The sequence below is a fragment of the Lissotriton helveticus genome, chromosome 5_1, assembly GCF_964261635.1.
Source record: "Lissotriton helveticus chromosome 5_1, aLisHel1.1, whole genome shotgun sequence".
Lineage (NCBI taxonomy): Eukaryota > Metazoa > Chordata > Amphibia > Caudata > Salamandridae > Lissotriton > Lissotriton helveticus.
This window is the reverse complement of record NC_136065.1, coordinates 1,804,282,282-1,804,297,688: the sequence shown is the minus strand read 5'-3', so window position 1 is coordinate 1,804,297,688 and position 15,407 is coordinate 1,804,282,282. Positions and strand designations below refer to the sequence as shown.

Below are 15,407 nucleotides of genomic sequence, written 5' to 3'. Positions count from 1 at the left end.
TTAGGACCAAGCTACTTTCGTGCAAAACTTGCTTGGTATTCCCCAGGCAGAAAGATCAGTTCGTCAGACGCAAGGCTGTTAACCCCTCCTAGAGTAAAGCGTGCTACCTGGGGTGGTAGGAGCGTTCTACTGAAGGCAGCTACACTCTGGACCAGCCTACTGGTGGATATAAGAAAATGCCCAGACTTCCTGGCCTTCAGGAAGTTAATAAAAAACATGGATCTTCACACGCTAGTGATCGGCAGCAACAATGTACCTTTAGCACCGTTCAAGACAGCAGCAGCACCAAGGCGCCTCCGGGCAATCGAGCGCTATACAAAACCAAAAATCAAATCAATCAAATTTTCAGAAAGCAATAGGCCCAAGAGATGCTTCATGAAAAGGCAGCAGCCCCAGTTTTACTGCCTTTCAGCCTTAACCAGTTCTAACCCAGTCATCCGCAGGACCCGGGAAGGCTTAGCCGTGGGAAACAGCCATTACAACGTGACTGTTACCACACAGAGCCTGTACCACACATTTTTGTTTACACGTATATGCCTTTACAAAGAATTAACGCTGTAAAGGTATGAACGGTAAAGACATATACGTTGTACAGGTGGTGAGGGCATAAGCTGGTAACGGCGGTAAAGGCACCAGTGTGGTCAAGGCTATTGGCGTCATTAGAGGAAGCGGCGAGACCCTTCTGCTTCCCCTTGACGACCTGTGTCGCACCTCAGAGGAGTTGCCTCGTCGTCCTGTTATGGTAAGGGGGATTGGGCTGGGGGAGGGGGTACTAATTTAGAGCTTTACACTGGGCCTGGCTCCACCAAGCTTCTCAACGATTTAAAACAGAGGACAGCATTGGTGTGCCAGCAGTACACTTCAGATGCTCAATCCCCTCTCCCTCTTGTCCAGAGGCTGGTAAGGGCTTGAGGTTCTTTTTTTTTTTGCAGAGTTTTATATAGCGCGAACTAGACCCAAACTGAATCAGGTATCAGAGCGCTTTACATAGCACCAGTTACGTTACATTAGGACACGCATTCATTTTTTTATTTTTTAGGCACGGGGAGATTAAGTGATTTGCCCAGAATCACAGGAGGTTTTTTTGGCGTCGTTACCGAGACTCGAACCCAGATCCGAGGTCGAGCGCCCTAGCCGTTAGGCCAACTCTCTTCACGCCGAGGCCTGGTTGTGCCTCTGACGTTGCAGACAGTTCTTCTTGAAAGCTTTCTCTTTCAGCCACTTCTCTGACTAGTGTATGCTCCCAGGCCTGGCATCCAAGACGGAGCACACCTTGGGAGTTGGTTGCCAACGCTGACCCTTGTGGTATCGTGAACCGCACAACATTATGGTTTCTAGTCGCTGATATTTCATGGGAAGTGGTTGGAGTGTTGTGGGCCACAGACCCTCATGTTACATAAATAATGCACACAGAGGCATGCTTAGTGTACTGGTAATTGGCCCAGGTCACGTGTGCCCAGCCCCTTTTATTAGCAGGGTCATCTGACCGGTGACGCCTGTGATGGGTGGGTGTGCAGTGTGGGGTGCAACAGAGATGGAACACTAGACGTGTCCAGCAGGACAATACAGGGGTGTCCTTCCTACTGTGGGTTTCTCTGCTCACAGTTGCTGCTTTACCGGGTGTACCTTTCTCTCGGGGACTGCGCGTTGTAGATTGCTAATTTGTTAGTTGAAGAATGTGTTCGCAGCCCGAACAAACTACTCTACTATGCACTGCAAGGATTTTCCATTAGGAAGCTGTATGTACCCTATGGCCGTTTCTGCACCATTTGCTATCATCTGGTGCCATCTTGTGGACATAGGCGGTGCCTGCAGGCAGCTAACTACGGTGTCCAGATTGTAGGTTCCACTCACGCCGAATAACTCCTGCCTCTATCGCCCCTGCCGCAGGTCAGCGGTGCTGGAACCGTTTTCAGATTTGGGGAGGTGCTGCCATTAGAGTTACCTAAGTCACATGGTTTGTGAAAAATCATGGCGCTGCACAGAGGACAAGTGTGGCAAATGAGCCACGTCCATTCAGCAGGAAAAAGGCGGTGTACGCGTCCAGCGCTGCATTTCAAGCACAATGTCCCAGACCTACGAAACTGACATGAACAGAAAGCACATTTAACATTGAAATATCCTCTTGAAATGGGCATTACATTTTGCAATGTGGCCGCAGCTTCACTGCTAAACTTATGTGGCGCACAAACTATATACTTTGTGGCAATTTGTTTTCTAGCCATATATCTTTTTTTATTTCAAATACTTTATTGAATTTTTCACAATAAAGAAAAATGACCAAAAAATGACACGTTAGGAAAAATGTATAAACTGAACATTCGTGCCAAAGTTACAGGCTATCATCGCATACAGTTTTGTAATATACCAAAATTAGTATTCCAAACCATATGTAAACCAAAAGTGGGAGAAAAAAGGAAGAAAAGTAAAAAATCCCTTGAAAAAACCAGAGAAATGAAAAGAAAGAGAAAGAAGAGAAATAAGCTAGATAATAAACACCAAGAGAGAACCTATTTTAAGGGATTAATAGCATTAGTATACAGCTGTTGGAAAGTACACTATAAAACGCAAGAAAAAAATAATAATGAAGAACAGACCATCATGTATTACAGAATTAATATTACAGGGAATATAAACTGAGCATACATTTTCATGGAGGTTTGTGTGTATTTATCACACAATGAAAATGTTTTGGTTCGTGTTTCCATCACACTACAGAAACAGAAAAGTACAAAATACCTTATTTGTTGTTTAACTGCTCCTGGTATATTTTGAAACCTTGTTGAAATGCATTTACAAGTATTTCAACTTTGTTGTGGGTTGGAGAATATTTGACATATTGCACCCTTCTTTCACACAATCTTTACCCCAGGAGGATTGTCAATTATTTGCAAAATGCATGCGCTTTGGAGTAAGAGAAGGGAAAAGTAAACACCAGTCTCTCTAAAAACACACATACTTAGCGATTTGTCGGAAGACCTTGCCTGAATTTGACCTCTGTCTTTGAAAGCACAGCAAAAGCTACAAGATTAAAAAAATCGAAAGGCCTCTTTTTCGAACTTTCTGCTTTTGAACCCTTGCAAAGTTATTTTGGGGGTACTGCAGCACCTCGTGAACCCCTAACTCCCAGTGCTTACACTTCAGTTGGGTGACTTTTTCAGCTTAATGTGTTGGCACGTTACTGGAGTTATCAGCAACCGGATTCTAAGACATTCAGGAATTTGGATATTGGTGCCATTTAGGTAGGCATGAAGAGGCCAGAGAGAGTTGTAATGGGAAGACATAAGCTTATTACTATCTACTAATGCTAGCGAAGGAGACCCTTCTGACGTCATAGAACCCCCACAAAAAGTAAGGGAACATGCTTTTAATTGAGACGTGCTCATTATTCTCTTGTCGCAGTGCTTAAGCGCACTAGCGGATAAGTAGCGCACTCTACAGTACACAGTGTTTGACTGGAAGAATGTTGAATTGAAGTATAGCCAATGTTGGAAGTATTTTGGGGTGCCTGACGACCAGAGTGCTCTTATGTTTATATTGGTTGCCACATTGACGTGAAGAGGAGGGATTTGACGCATGCGCTGTACCATCGGTTGTGTCTGGTTAGAAGGGTGTGGGTCATGAGTGTGTCCTCTGTGGGAGATTTGTTGTTGTGTGTGAGGAGCAGTGAGATGCACTTCTCGGGAGGCTGTGGTGTGGAGCTGCACTCATGCCTGGCATAGGATGATGTACAGTGGAAAGTAGTTGTACCGGAGGCCGTGCCTCCCATTGGTGGGGCATAGCACGTGTTGATTCTCTTTTTGAGCATGGTCCAGAGACTTCTGCAGTTCATCCTTTTCTTGTGGGCAATAGGATCCGTTTATTGCACAGCATATATAGGCTTAGAACTCAGTATGAGAACATGGAAAGACAGGGAAACCACTGATGCAAATTGGAGGAAAAAAATTAAGGAGTGGCGATCTTTCAGCACAGAATATTTAGACTGGGAACTCCGTGAGAATTAAAAACATTGAGGGCCTCATGTAAGGAGTTTTAGTGTGGGGCAGAGTAGGAAGCCAACTTGCTGCTCTGCCCTACGTCAAATGGAAAGGGCAGGAACGCACTCCATTTATCCAATATGGTACGTTCCTGTCCTTTCCCCTTGCACTGGCACTGTTTCGGCAGCCTAGCGCCAATGCAGGCACCCTTGTACTATGGTGCAAGGTTGTCCGTGTTGTCGGCAACATTGTTTTTGCACAGGAAAGGGCATCTTCATGCACAAAAACAATCCAGGAGGCTTTTTCCTCTTTCAATGTGTCCTGTTGAATGCAGCACACATAGAGGAAAAAACAATGAGAAATAAAGTTATTTCTCCTTGTTGCACCTTCCCTGGGGAGGCCTAAGGTTCTGGTGCATCCCCAGGTTTACACAGTTTCGTAATACAAGGGAAGCTTCAAAATCCATGGGTGTTGAGTGGGATCACCCACCTTAACTCCCATGGAACACCTCCCTAGAGTAAGGCAACACAGCGATTTGCACTGCCTTGCCATACTCCATATCTATGAGGCCATTCAAAGCCACACAAAGTAGCTTTGCATGACCTCATACATCTGATTTTGTACTTTGCTCCGGTGAAGCGTCTCAAAAAGTGACGCTCTGGCGGTACAAGGGGCTCATAAATATTAACCCTGGGCGCAGTGCTATGCTCCGTCCACGGAGTGTACGTTGTGCTGCCTACTTCGCACTTTGCAAAGTAGGCATAGTAGGCAACACTACACACACTCCGTGGACGGAGCGAAGTTGCCCGCCACCCGCCTCCCTCCCGCCCTCTTCTACATGCCTCATTTAATTTAAAATACAATTAAAGTAAATTAAAAGCACTTACCTTATATGCGGTGTCCCGGGGCTCCCTCTTCTGCAGACGCGCCGAGTTCTTCCAGACAAATGCGGATGCGCGGGCGTCCGTGCATTCTTGCAAGAAATGTGCGGGGGCCTGCACATGCGCATTTGGCTGGAAGAACTCGGCGCGTCAGCAGAGGAGAGAGCCCCGGGACGCTGCATATAAGGTAAGTGCTACTTTTAATTTACTTTAACTGTATTTTAAATAAAAGAGGCATGTAGAAGAGGGCGGGAGGGAGGCGGGTGGCGCGTAGTAGGGCTAAGCGAAGTGTGTGGGTGGGCGTAGCGTCCTCCCCACTTCACGTAGCTTCGCTTAGCCCCACTACGCTCACCCTTAATAAATATGCCCCTGAATGTATTACTGGCGCCTGGAGGCTAAGTCTCTGGTAACTTGGTACTAAATGTTGAAATACAGCTAGATAGATGACCCACTAAGATAGAACACGCATATGCTGGCACCTGGTCAGTGAGACAGAGCTTAGAACAGGAAACGGAGTAACACCAGACTCAGAGGGGTTGGGAGTTAATCTTAAAGAGGTATGGGCTCATGTGGAGTCCCAGTCCAAATCAAGGTGTACTACCCCAAATCGGTCATAAAGTACCCAAACTGTATCAAATATGGATTTAGACTCTCAGTGCACATAAATGTTTAATAACCTGCAGTGGCAGGATATTGTGTCATTCCCGCACTCATTTTCACATTTTACCACCAGCATTTTGATAGTCGTAAGTGGAACTTATATCGCTACACCACTTAACACTGCAGAAATGGTGGAAATGTGCTGTAATACCGACTTCAGACACTTTTGCTACTCTGGAAAGTTTCGGAACGAGATCTAATGAAGGAAGGCCTTTAGTGCAATGACGCCATTGTCTATGTGCATACCATACCATGAGACAAGATGTGCTTAAAGAGGCCTATTGAGATCCAACAGTGTGCTGCTCACCATTGTTGAGGATATATTCCGTTTCTTTCTTGCTGTTGTCCAGCGGCACCCCGTAGACCTCCACTCGAACCAGAGGGTCCACAATAGAGTTGTTTTTCTCTTTGTTAATTTTGGGAAGCTGCTGTGCTGTGATCACCTGAGCGGAGAAGAGTGGAGGGTTACTTTGAACAAGGATGCTGTCATTCAAGAAACCAAATTCTAATCTTATAGTGTACGAATGCCACGGGGGCCCCAGGAATAGTCAATGCCCTTAGGATGTATTCAGATATCTGCCACCAGGAGCCCATCTGAATATGGCTGGAGCAGGAAGGTGTCCTCCTGTGCCAGTGCATCTCAAATGCTGGAAAACAATCAGCAACAGGAAACACCAGGCTTGAAACCACAACAAGGTGCAGAAAGGAGCAGACAAGATGCTGGGCCTTCCACCAGTACACACTCAGGATCTGGAATGCTACCACAAACTCAGTTCTGACTTGCTTCTTTTGCCCCCGCCTTCTGAAAGGAACCAAATACACATCTCTCCAAGCAACATCCTGTCCCTCTATTAAACGTCCCCTGCAGGATGGGCACAAGGGGTTTCCAAGAGACCCTTCCTACCTGCCAGTCCCTGCTGTGCAGCCCACAAAGCTCTAGTGCTTTGTAGCAGACTTCACCATTTATAACATACATGCATGCATTAAATATTCGCACCGTAGCCTTGCTTACACACAATTGGTGGACCACTTATAACAAACACCACATGCACTCAAAGGGGGAGATTAACTAAGATTTTGTGCCGAGTTTGAGTCACAATAATGACGCAAATCGGCGCAGAATCTTTTTTTCCTTATTTACTTTCCAGCGCTAAGCTTGTTTAGCGCTGGAAATAACGGAAAAGTAATACGAAGCAGCGCATAGCGCTGCTTCGCATTACTTCGTGCCATAGGGGTGTACCAAGGGTGGAGCATGTGCGTTCCTATGCACCTACCCAAGGTTTCTCACACTAAACCCAATTTACTAAATAAAGTAGATTGGGTTTAGCATGAGAAAACTGCGCCCTATTTCAAGTAGGAACACAGAAAGCTTTCATTTCTCAGTCCTTTTCTTACTTTGCACGCATACAAAGTGGGAAAAACTTTGCATTGTGTCTGGGCATTGTATTTTGTACAGGAAGGGTACCCTTCATGTACAAAACCTATGCTAGACTAATGCAGACACCCTAGCTCTTTGGTGCTAAGGTGTATGCGTGGCGCACAGCAGCTGTAATCAGCGCCGGTGCAAGAGAAAGGGGAGGAGAGAGTCATATCTTTGAAGATATGCAGCTCTACTGCTCCCTCCCGGTTGCGCAACGCAGTGCAGCCTCACGGGGGCCTGCGCTGGGTGAATTTTTTGTAAATCTCCCCCAAAGGTTTCTTAGGCATCCACAGCCACACTGATGTCCCACATAACCACTGAGTAAACCCTACCCTCTGCTGCCAATTCGATTAATCAGAAATACATTTATCATTCCAGTTCAAATAATACCTGAAAAGGGAATTTTAGGAATCTAATACCAAACACATTTTGAGATATACATTTATTAAGTTCTTCAATCAATTCATAATTATTTAATTGATTCTTAATCAATAATCATCAAAGTACAATTAGAAAAACACTGACAATATAGCACACATCATAAAACAAAAAAGCCATATATAAATATACAATAGATAAAAATATCTTAAAACAAAATCTAAAACCCAGAATAAAAGAACGTCCTACTTTTAGTGCATTTATTTGGATATTGACATGTGAATAGTAGCATTTAAATATAAAGCACTTTTTAAGAATAACACAACTGCAGCTGTAATAGCTGGGCCAGCCAGCATCTGTAAATGGAGAAGAGCTGGCCTGAACTGATAGAAACCCCTGGATCTGAGAATGGGGAGCAAATAATTCTTGGGCGTGTAGTGGTACATCAACAGAATAACACCATATGATCCAAGGTCTGCAGAGCAATGACATCACGTAGGCTGATTAAAATAGAATTACAATCATACTGTCCAGGGGAAAACATAATCTGCACCGTATTGAGCCCAACCAAAACCTTGTAAGCAAAGATCTGTCCCACGGATTTTTAAACAGGGTAAGATAAGACTCAAAACTAGGATTGGATTTTATCTTACAAGCTCTTATGATCGGTTTCTCCAGGGCCCTGGTTTCCCTCACTTCCTTGACTAAGTTAAAAAACTTCTCTTTCATCCCTTTCCTGCCAGCTTTAACAATGGACTAAAATACCAATCAGAATGCTCCAATTTAATGGCCAAATCTCTACTATAAGCCAACCATAGTATTTTATATCCCAAATCACAGTTAAGACAATCCTGTATTACTTCCCTGTTGAAAGCTGTGTGGTCCCCTCACCAGACAGAGATCCATAAGAGAAGTGGGGCTAGTTTTATCAATTCTTCCAGACAAACCGCAGATCCAGTTTGTCATAGATAAAAGAGCTTGGGCTAGTTGGAGCGACCCCGAGCAATTTTCGACAAAACCGATTCTCTTCCCTCTGTAATTTTGTACAATTCTGATAGTCCCAGATGGCTGTGCCATAGGTGAGTACTGGCAGGCATTGCTTCCTTTAATTTGGAACAGAGGAACTATATGTTTATTTCCAATAAATGCAGACATCTTAAAAAGGGTGCCACAAGCCTGATTAAACCGTTGATATCTAATTGCCAGACTGGGCTCCAATTGCGATTTTGGTTGAAAGTAATACCCAGGTATGGAAAAGAACTAACAGGCGAAATAGCTTTGCCCTTTATAGTTAAAGACCTAAGTTTAGAGGTCTTCTTCCCACAGATCATTAAATGGGTTTAGGGATATTAGTGTCCAGATCAAAATCATTTATAAAATTTACAAACTAATCCACCAGCCCCCTGAGACCATCTGCTGTGAGGGATAACAGAACCGCATCATCTGCGTATAGCAGAGACCGGACAAAAACAGAGTTAACCCTGGGCATTTTCTTTCCATTGGAGATCTAAACTGATTCAGCCCATTGATGTACAATAAGAATCAGAGGGGTGCCAATATGCAACATTGTCTAACTCCTCTCAGGAGATTAAGGGGGTCTTTACACTCCCCATCCTGGCCATACCCAACAGTAGCAGCTATATCCGAATGCATAGCGCGTAAAAACCCAACAGTGTCTAAGCCAACCGCATATCAGCTAATAAAGACCACATCTTTGACCTAATAACTCGGTCAAAAGCACTGCTTGAATCCACAGCTGCTAAATGGATAGTCCTAGTCTTAACCACCACATATTTCCTGATCAACAGCTCTAAATTGAGACATTGTTCCCTTGCCCGCCCTAAAGCCATATTCGACAGGACTCGAGATATTATTAGTCTGGACTCAATCCTCCCCAAGATAAGTCTTCCAGCCACCTTTATGAATGAATTTAGCAGGCAGAAAGGCCTATAGCAGCTAGGGTCCAGTGGTTCTAGCTTTTTAAAAAAAGACCAGCATGATTGTGGCAGATTTCCACTCTTTAGGAAAACTTCTAGCTGCATTAAGAGTGTTAGTCAGTAACGGGGCCCAGTATGAGATAATTGATTTATATAGGTCCATAGGGACTCCAACGGAGCCAGGAGCCTTGTTAGCGGGACTGATCTTAGTAGCCTCCCATGCCTCCTCCATCCCAAATCTCATGGCAAGAGGGAACCTAATTGTATCCACACCACATTTGATGGGCCTACTAGGATCCACTGAGTAGATAGCAGAGAAATGATTTAACTACTGCTCTGGGGAAATATTAATACCTATGCCCTCGGGGACGTCTAGCAGCAAGATCTTGCCCTCAACTATCTCCCAAAAACCCCTGGAGTCGCCCTTGGCGCAGGCATTCATTAGTCTTATCCATGCTTCTTCCTTTAAGATTTGCTTCCTAAGCATTAAGGCCAACTTGTAGTTTGCTCTAGCCCGGGTAACATCTGTTTGGATTTTTGGCCTGGGTTTAAGAGCCTCTCTAAGTTGCTTGTTTGCTAATCCACAGCCATGATCAAACCACACAGTTTTCCGTGCTTCCATGAGGCGGAAAGACTCTTCATGATCTGGTTAGCTGAATTATTAAGAGACCCAAAGGCCACCAAGACATCTTCAGGAAAAGGGTCGTTCATAAGCAGTGGGTCCATAAGCTCGCCAAAGTTCGCACTAACTAGGGTCTTAAATAACACAGCGCCATCTAATTTTACGTCGCTTTTCTTTAGTGCTCAGTCCAGTCAAGCCTGGGTTTCTTCCTCTTACTTCTCCCAGGGGAATTATGAATCCGGACTCTATGGGGTTGTGATCACTGTAACAAGTATATAAAACACAGATAATTTTGGGAATCTAATACCAAACACATTTTGAGAAATACGTTTATTAAGTTCTTAATATCAACCCTTTATTTTTAGGAAGGTAGGATTTTGTGAAGTATGTTAGATACATTTACAAGTATATATCATAGTTCTCTTAGAATATTCTGTATTTATATATGAGACTTCTAAGTGATATTCGGTTTCTTTTTACCATATGTAAAACTTTGTAAATTGAAAAGATTGTTTAATAATTGACCGGAAGACTACAAATCATTTACCAGTGCCTTAAGGCCTTCCAGGTCACACTGTGAAAGTACACAAAATCTCAAGTCGTGGTGGGTTTATCCGTACTAGAGTCAAGAAAATCATCAATAAAACTATTTGAGCAGTCGGGTTTGTGGCAGAAGATGGTTAGTCTCAAATGTCTAGGTGTTTCTTAAAACTCCACAGTGATGCACAGCAAAGAGAAGTAGTGTGAGGTATTCAGTTTGCATCAAGGTACTCCTTTTGAATAAAGGAAAGCCCACACCAGTTTGTATTCTGTTCTATTACGGTGGAATATGTTGTATCCTAGTGGCACTGAGGATGAGCAGAGTCGAGCTTTGGTGGCTGCAAGTGCATCAGGGTCAAAGTCCTAGATAAGGGTCACTAAGGGGATGCATTAGAGACAGCAGACCTACATTTCTGGAGGTTACTTTTGATGGGATTTGTAGGAGGCTGGTCACTTGTTTCAAAGCTAATTCTTCTTCTGAGGCTAGTTGGGCATAATCATCCTTCTGGTTAGGCCTGGAGATTGAGCACTGTAAATTGTGATAATAGTATGTGTTGCAGGACCTGGGATCACAGAATATTTGGGTATGTGTAGGAATACTCTGAAGCATCTGGGTTGATTGTCTGTGTTGTGCTATTCTGGAGAGGTGTGTTGGGTGTGAGGTATGGGGAAGTAGAAGAGAGGCCCTTCTGAGAAAAGTGCTTGTGGGATAGAGATGGTGTGCACTTTACAGACTTTTCATCTTATAAAACTGGGTTTGATGTAATCAGTTCATTTTTTTAAATGAATAAGAGATTTGAGCTTTGGTCATTAGTGAGTGGGTGCAATAAGGTTTGCGGCAATCAATCATACCTCTCGTCTCTAGTATCCTCATGTGGAGAGTTAGGTGGTGTGTGATTACTTTGATGTAGCTGGACTGCATTGGGAGGCTGTCTGATAGTGGGAGGCCATATCATGGACTGTATAAAGCTCTTTGAGTTTGGTTCTAGACAGTATTTTGCTCTTTGAGTGGAAGTACCTTTGTTCTGGCTTATAGTCAAACTGATCTATGCTAGCATTTTACCTTTTGGTTTCATACCCCAAGGGATGAGTGGGATTTTTAGGGGAGGGTGGAGTGAAGAAGGTGCATTAGTAAAAAAAAACGGTAGCCACAGTGTCAGTTTTAATGTTCTCTGCCCTGGTAAAAGCCTTTATGGCCTTAAGGATTTCAAACAATGCAGTGCAAACATGAAGCTTGATAGCCAGGGGTAGGATTATGACCTTTAGATTGTTCATATAAAGTAAAGTGTAGCTCATATTCCTGATTATGGTAACCTGAAATAACCTCTAAGAAGATAAAAATCTTGTGTGAAGAAAACTTACTATTGCCAAATGCCTAGAAGGGTAAAAATACAACAAAAGAGTAGGTACGTTTAATGGAGCCCAGACTCATATCACAGTATTTATCACTGATTAAGGTTTCAGCCTTGGCTCTCTGTGCTCAGTGTTCATGGCATTTGAGGGTAGTTTTAGATAGGCCAGGGGAGTGTGATATCTGAGGAATTATAACATGTACTGTGGAGTCTAATCTGAAATGAAGCTCTTTTTTATTTAGGTTTTGTGGTCATAATGGACAAGTTACTTACCTTCTGTATCCCCTTAGCTGGTCGAGATATAATTTAGCTGCAGATTCCTTACTTTTGAACTTCCAGGATTCAGGCTGGATCCAGAAGATTTTTCTTAGCAGTACCCCTGTGCGCCGGTAGGTGGCACCGGTCGACTCCACGTGACGTCGTCGTCTTATTCGTCGTCAAGATGGCTGAGCAGTCAATATAACTGCCACTCTGGTGCACTGATGTCAGTACTTTTCACAACTTTCCAAGCCAGAAGCGAGGAGCCATGAAGTGACTGACCATGGTGTGTTAAAAACAGACAGCTATGGCCCTGATGGGGAACAGCCCTGACACAAAAAATATTTCCGCAGTGCGAGGAGGATATGTGGGTCGATAAGGAATCTGCGGCTAGATCAGGTCTCTACCGGATAAGGTGTTACCGAAGGTGAGTAACTTGTCCATCTGATAGAGACATCTAGCCGCAGATTCCTTACCTTTGGACAGATACCCAAGCAATACTTTCCCGGAGGTGGGACTGCAGAAAAGTTTGAGACCAGAAAATCCTGCAGAACAGAGTGGCAAAACAGGCCCTCTCTGTGAACCTGAGAGTCTAGGCAATAGTGTCTAGCAAACGTGTGCAGAGATGCCCACGTGGACGCTTGACATATCAGCAATTGGAACTCATGCTGGCTGTGGTGGGTGCCTTCGCCCTGGTGTAATGGGCCTTAAAGCCTTCAGGAGGCTGCTTCTATGCCAAGGAGTAACACATTTTTATACAAAGGATAACCCAACGCGAAATGGTCCTTTTTTGAACAGCACGTCCCTTCTTTGCTCCCATGTCCCCTATAAAGAGTTGGTCATCTGCCCAGAACTCTGTAGTGCGATCACGGTAGAACAATAATACTCTTTTTGGGTCTAGACAGTTGAGACGCTCCTCTTCTTTACAAGGGTGCGGAGATGCATAGAAAGTGGGCAGAGTAACGGACTGTCCCAGATGGGAGGGAGTTGCAACCTTGGGCAGAAAAGATGCCCTTATTCTTAGTAGCATTTTGTCTGGAAAGACTGTCAGGTAAGAAGTTGTGCCTGTAGCTTGCTCATCCTCCTGGCAGAGGTAATTGCCACCAGAAAGTCTATTTTAATAGTGGGCAGTCGTAGAGGGCAGTTGTGCAGCGGCTCAAACAGTGCGCACATCAAGAAAGTAAGGAGCAAAAGAATGGCCCACTGTGGCATAAGAAAAGAAGAAGGGTGAAACAAGTCTGTTAACCCCTTTAAAAATCTCTGCAGCAAAGGAAACTTAAAAGTGAAGGCTGATCGAGCCTCTGAAGAAAAGGAGAGGGGGCTGAAAGGTAGCCCTTTATAGTGTCCAAAGCAGAGTCCTGCTGGGCCAAGGAAAGAATAAACAGGAGAATATCTCACAGAGAGGCAGATAAGGGGGTTAATAAACCATTCTGTACAATATTTCTTGGCTGAGCAAGTTGCTGGAGAGACATATAAACTCCACTTTAGTACAGCATTTGAAATCCAACAACCTGCTTCATGTCACCCAGACAGGATTCCGTCCACAACTAGGGACCGAGACAGCCTTTATGGCGGTAATGAAGGAGGCAAGGAGACTTCTGGACCAGAGCAGCTCAACAGCTATCATTCTTTTAGATCTCAGTGCAGCCTTCGACACTGTTGATCATAATATCCTGCTTCAGTGGCTAAAAAACACGGGAGTGATAAATATGGCACTTACCTGGTTTCAATCCTTCCTAAAGGATCAGTTCTTTCAAGTCTTTGAGGGAACTGCCTCATCAAACCGGTGGCCTCTTAGCTGTGGGGTCCCCCAGGGCTCATCCCTGAGCCCCACGCTTTTTAACACCTATATTGGCAGAAATGGTCCTTCCATTCGTCATAAAGATCATTACCTACGCAGATTATACCCAACTGGTGGTGGCACTCAACCACCCGGAGGGGTCATTAGGCGCCTTTGGTTCTTGCCTAGAGGCGGTAGCCGAATGGATGGACCTATCCCATCTCAAGCTAAATGGGGACAAGACCGAATTGATATTTCTGGGCAAATCTTCATCTCCCTCCCCGACACTTACCTGGCCGACCTATCTTTGCCCCAGGCCCACCCCAAAGCAACAGATTAAGAGCCTAGGCGTGTGGCTGGACAGTTCCCTTTGTTTTAATCACCAAGCCACTAAGCTCTCTGCTACCTGTTTTGGCCTAATGAGAATGCTAAGAAAGATCCTTCACCTGCTCCCTTTCCAGGCATGGAGGATTATGATACAAGCCCTCACGCTGTCCCGTCTGGACTACGGGAACGCACTGTATCTGGGCGCCCCTCAGTCCACAATCCAGAGGCTACAAGTAATCCAGAATTGTGCGGCTCGCTTACTGCTCCAGATACCCCGGAGACAAACAGTGAAACCTGTCTTGAGTAACCTTCACTGGCTTCCTATCCGGGCCAGGATACATTTTAAGGCCATGTGCATGGCCCATAAAGCTATGTGGAAATCAGGCCCAGACATCCTTCGGTCCTTGGTCACCCCTATCAACCCCCTAGGAGTCTGCGCTCCAGCTCGGCGTTTCTTGCCACCTCTATGAAAGTACGCAAATCCAGATGGGGTGGACGCTCTTTCTCCCTGAATGTCTCCAATCTCAGGAATTCTCTCCCCCCCACCCTCCGAGGGGAACCTAACTTGCTGGCATTCCGAAAACGTCTCAAAACTCATCTTTTCAGCACCACACACTAGCACTACTTGCCTCTCTGTCTCTCCGCTCCTTAAGCGCTAGGAGGCCTCAAGGTAGCTAAGCGCTATACAAATACAATTTTATTCATTTATCTGCAGATTTTGTGGCGGGACACCTGACTGTCAGAATAACTTTGCAGACTTCAGGAGGAAGGTCAAAAGTTGTCAGCTGTCACAGCTCAATCTCCAAACAAGGAGGCGGAAAGTGGACAGGTTTGGGTGGCGTACAGAAGATCCTCCTGAAGGGGCCAGCTGATCAGAGGATTGATGCTCATAGCCAGAAGCTCGGGAAACCAAACTCTCCATCCCCAATCCGGAGCCACAAGAATGACTTGTGCCCTGTTGCTCCTGATCTTCTTGAGCACTCTGGTAGGAGTGGTATGGGCGGCTCAGGAGACCTGAGCGCCACTTGTGACGAAACTCGTCGCCAAGCGAGTGCTGCATTGGAAACTCCAAGGCGCAAAACTGCTGACATTGCGTGTTCTCTTTGGAGGCAAACAGATCTAATCAAGGCTCTCCCCATCTCTAAAAGAGACCTTGTACCAGCTCCGGATGGAGATGCCACTCGTGATACGCATGGCACCTTCGGCTGAGTTTGTCTGCTCTGGCATTCAGAGAACCAGCCAGATGTTGAACCACCAAGGAAATTCCCTGTTGTT

General features: G+C 44.9%; 1 protein-coding gene across 1 annotated transcript in view; it reads right to left on the bottom strand.

The window, feature by feature from the left end:
• Window positions 1–15,407, bottom strand: part of PLCD3 (phospholipase C delta 3) — a 379,382-nt gene that overhangs the window by 14,883 nt on the left and 349,092 nt on the right. Inside the window, exon 14 of the mRNA XM_078645134.1 lies at window positions 5,826–5,961. Coding sequence (XP_078501260.1) covers window positions 5,826–5,961 — 136 coding nt within the window. The remainder of the gene's footprint in view (window positions 1–5,825; window positions 5,962–15,407) is intronic.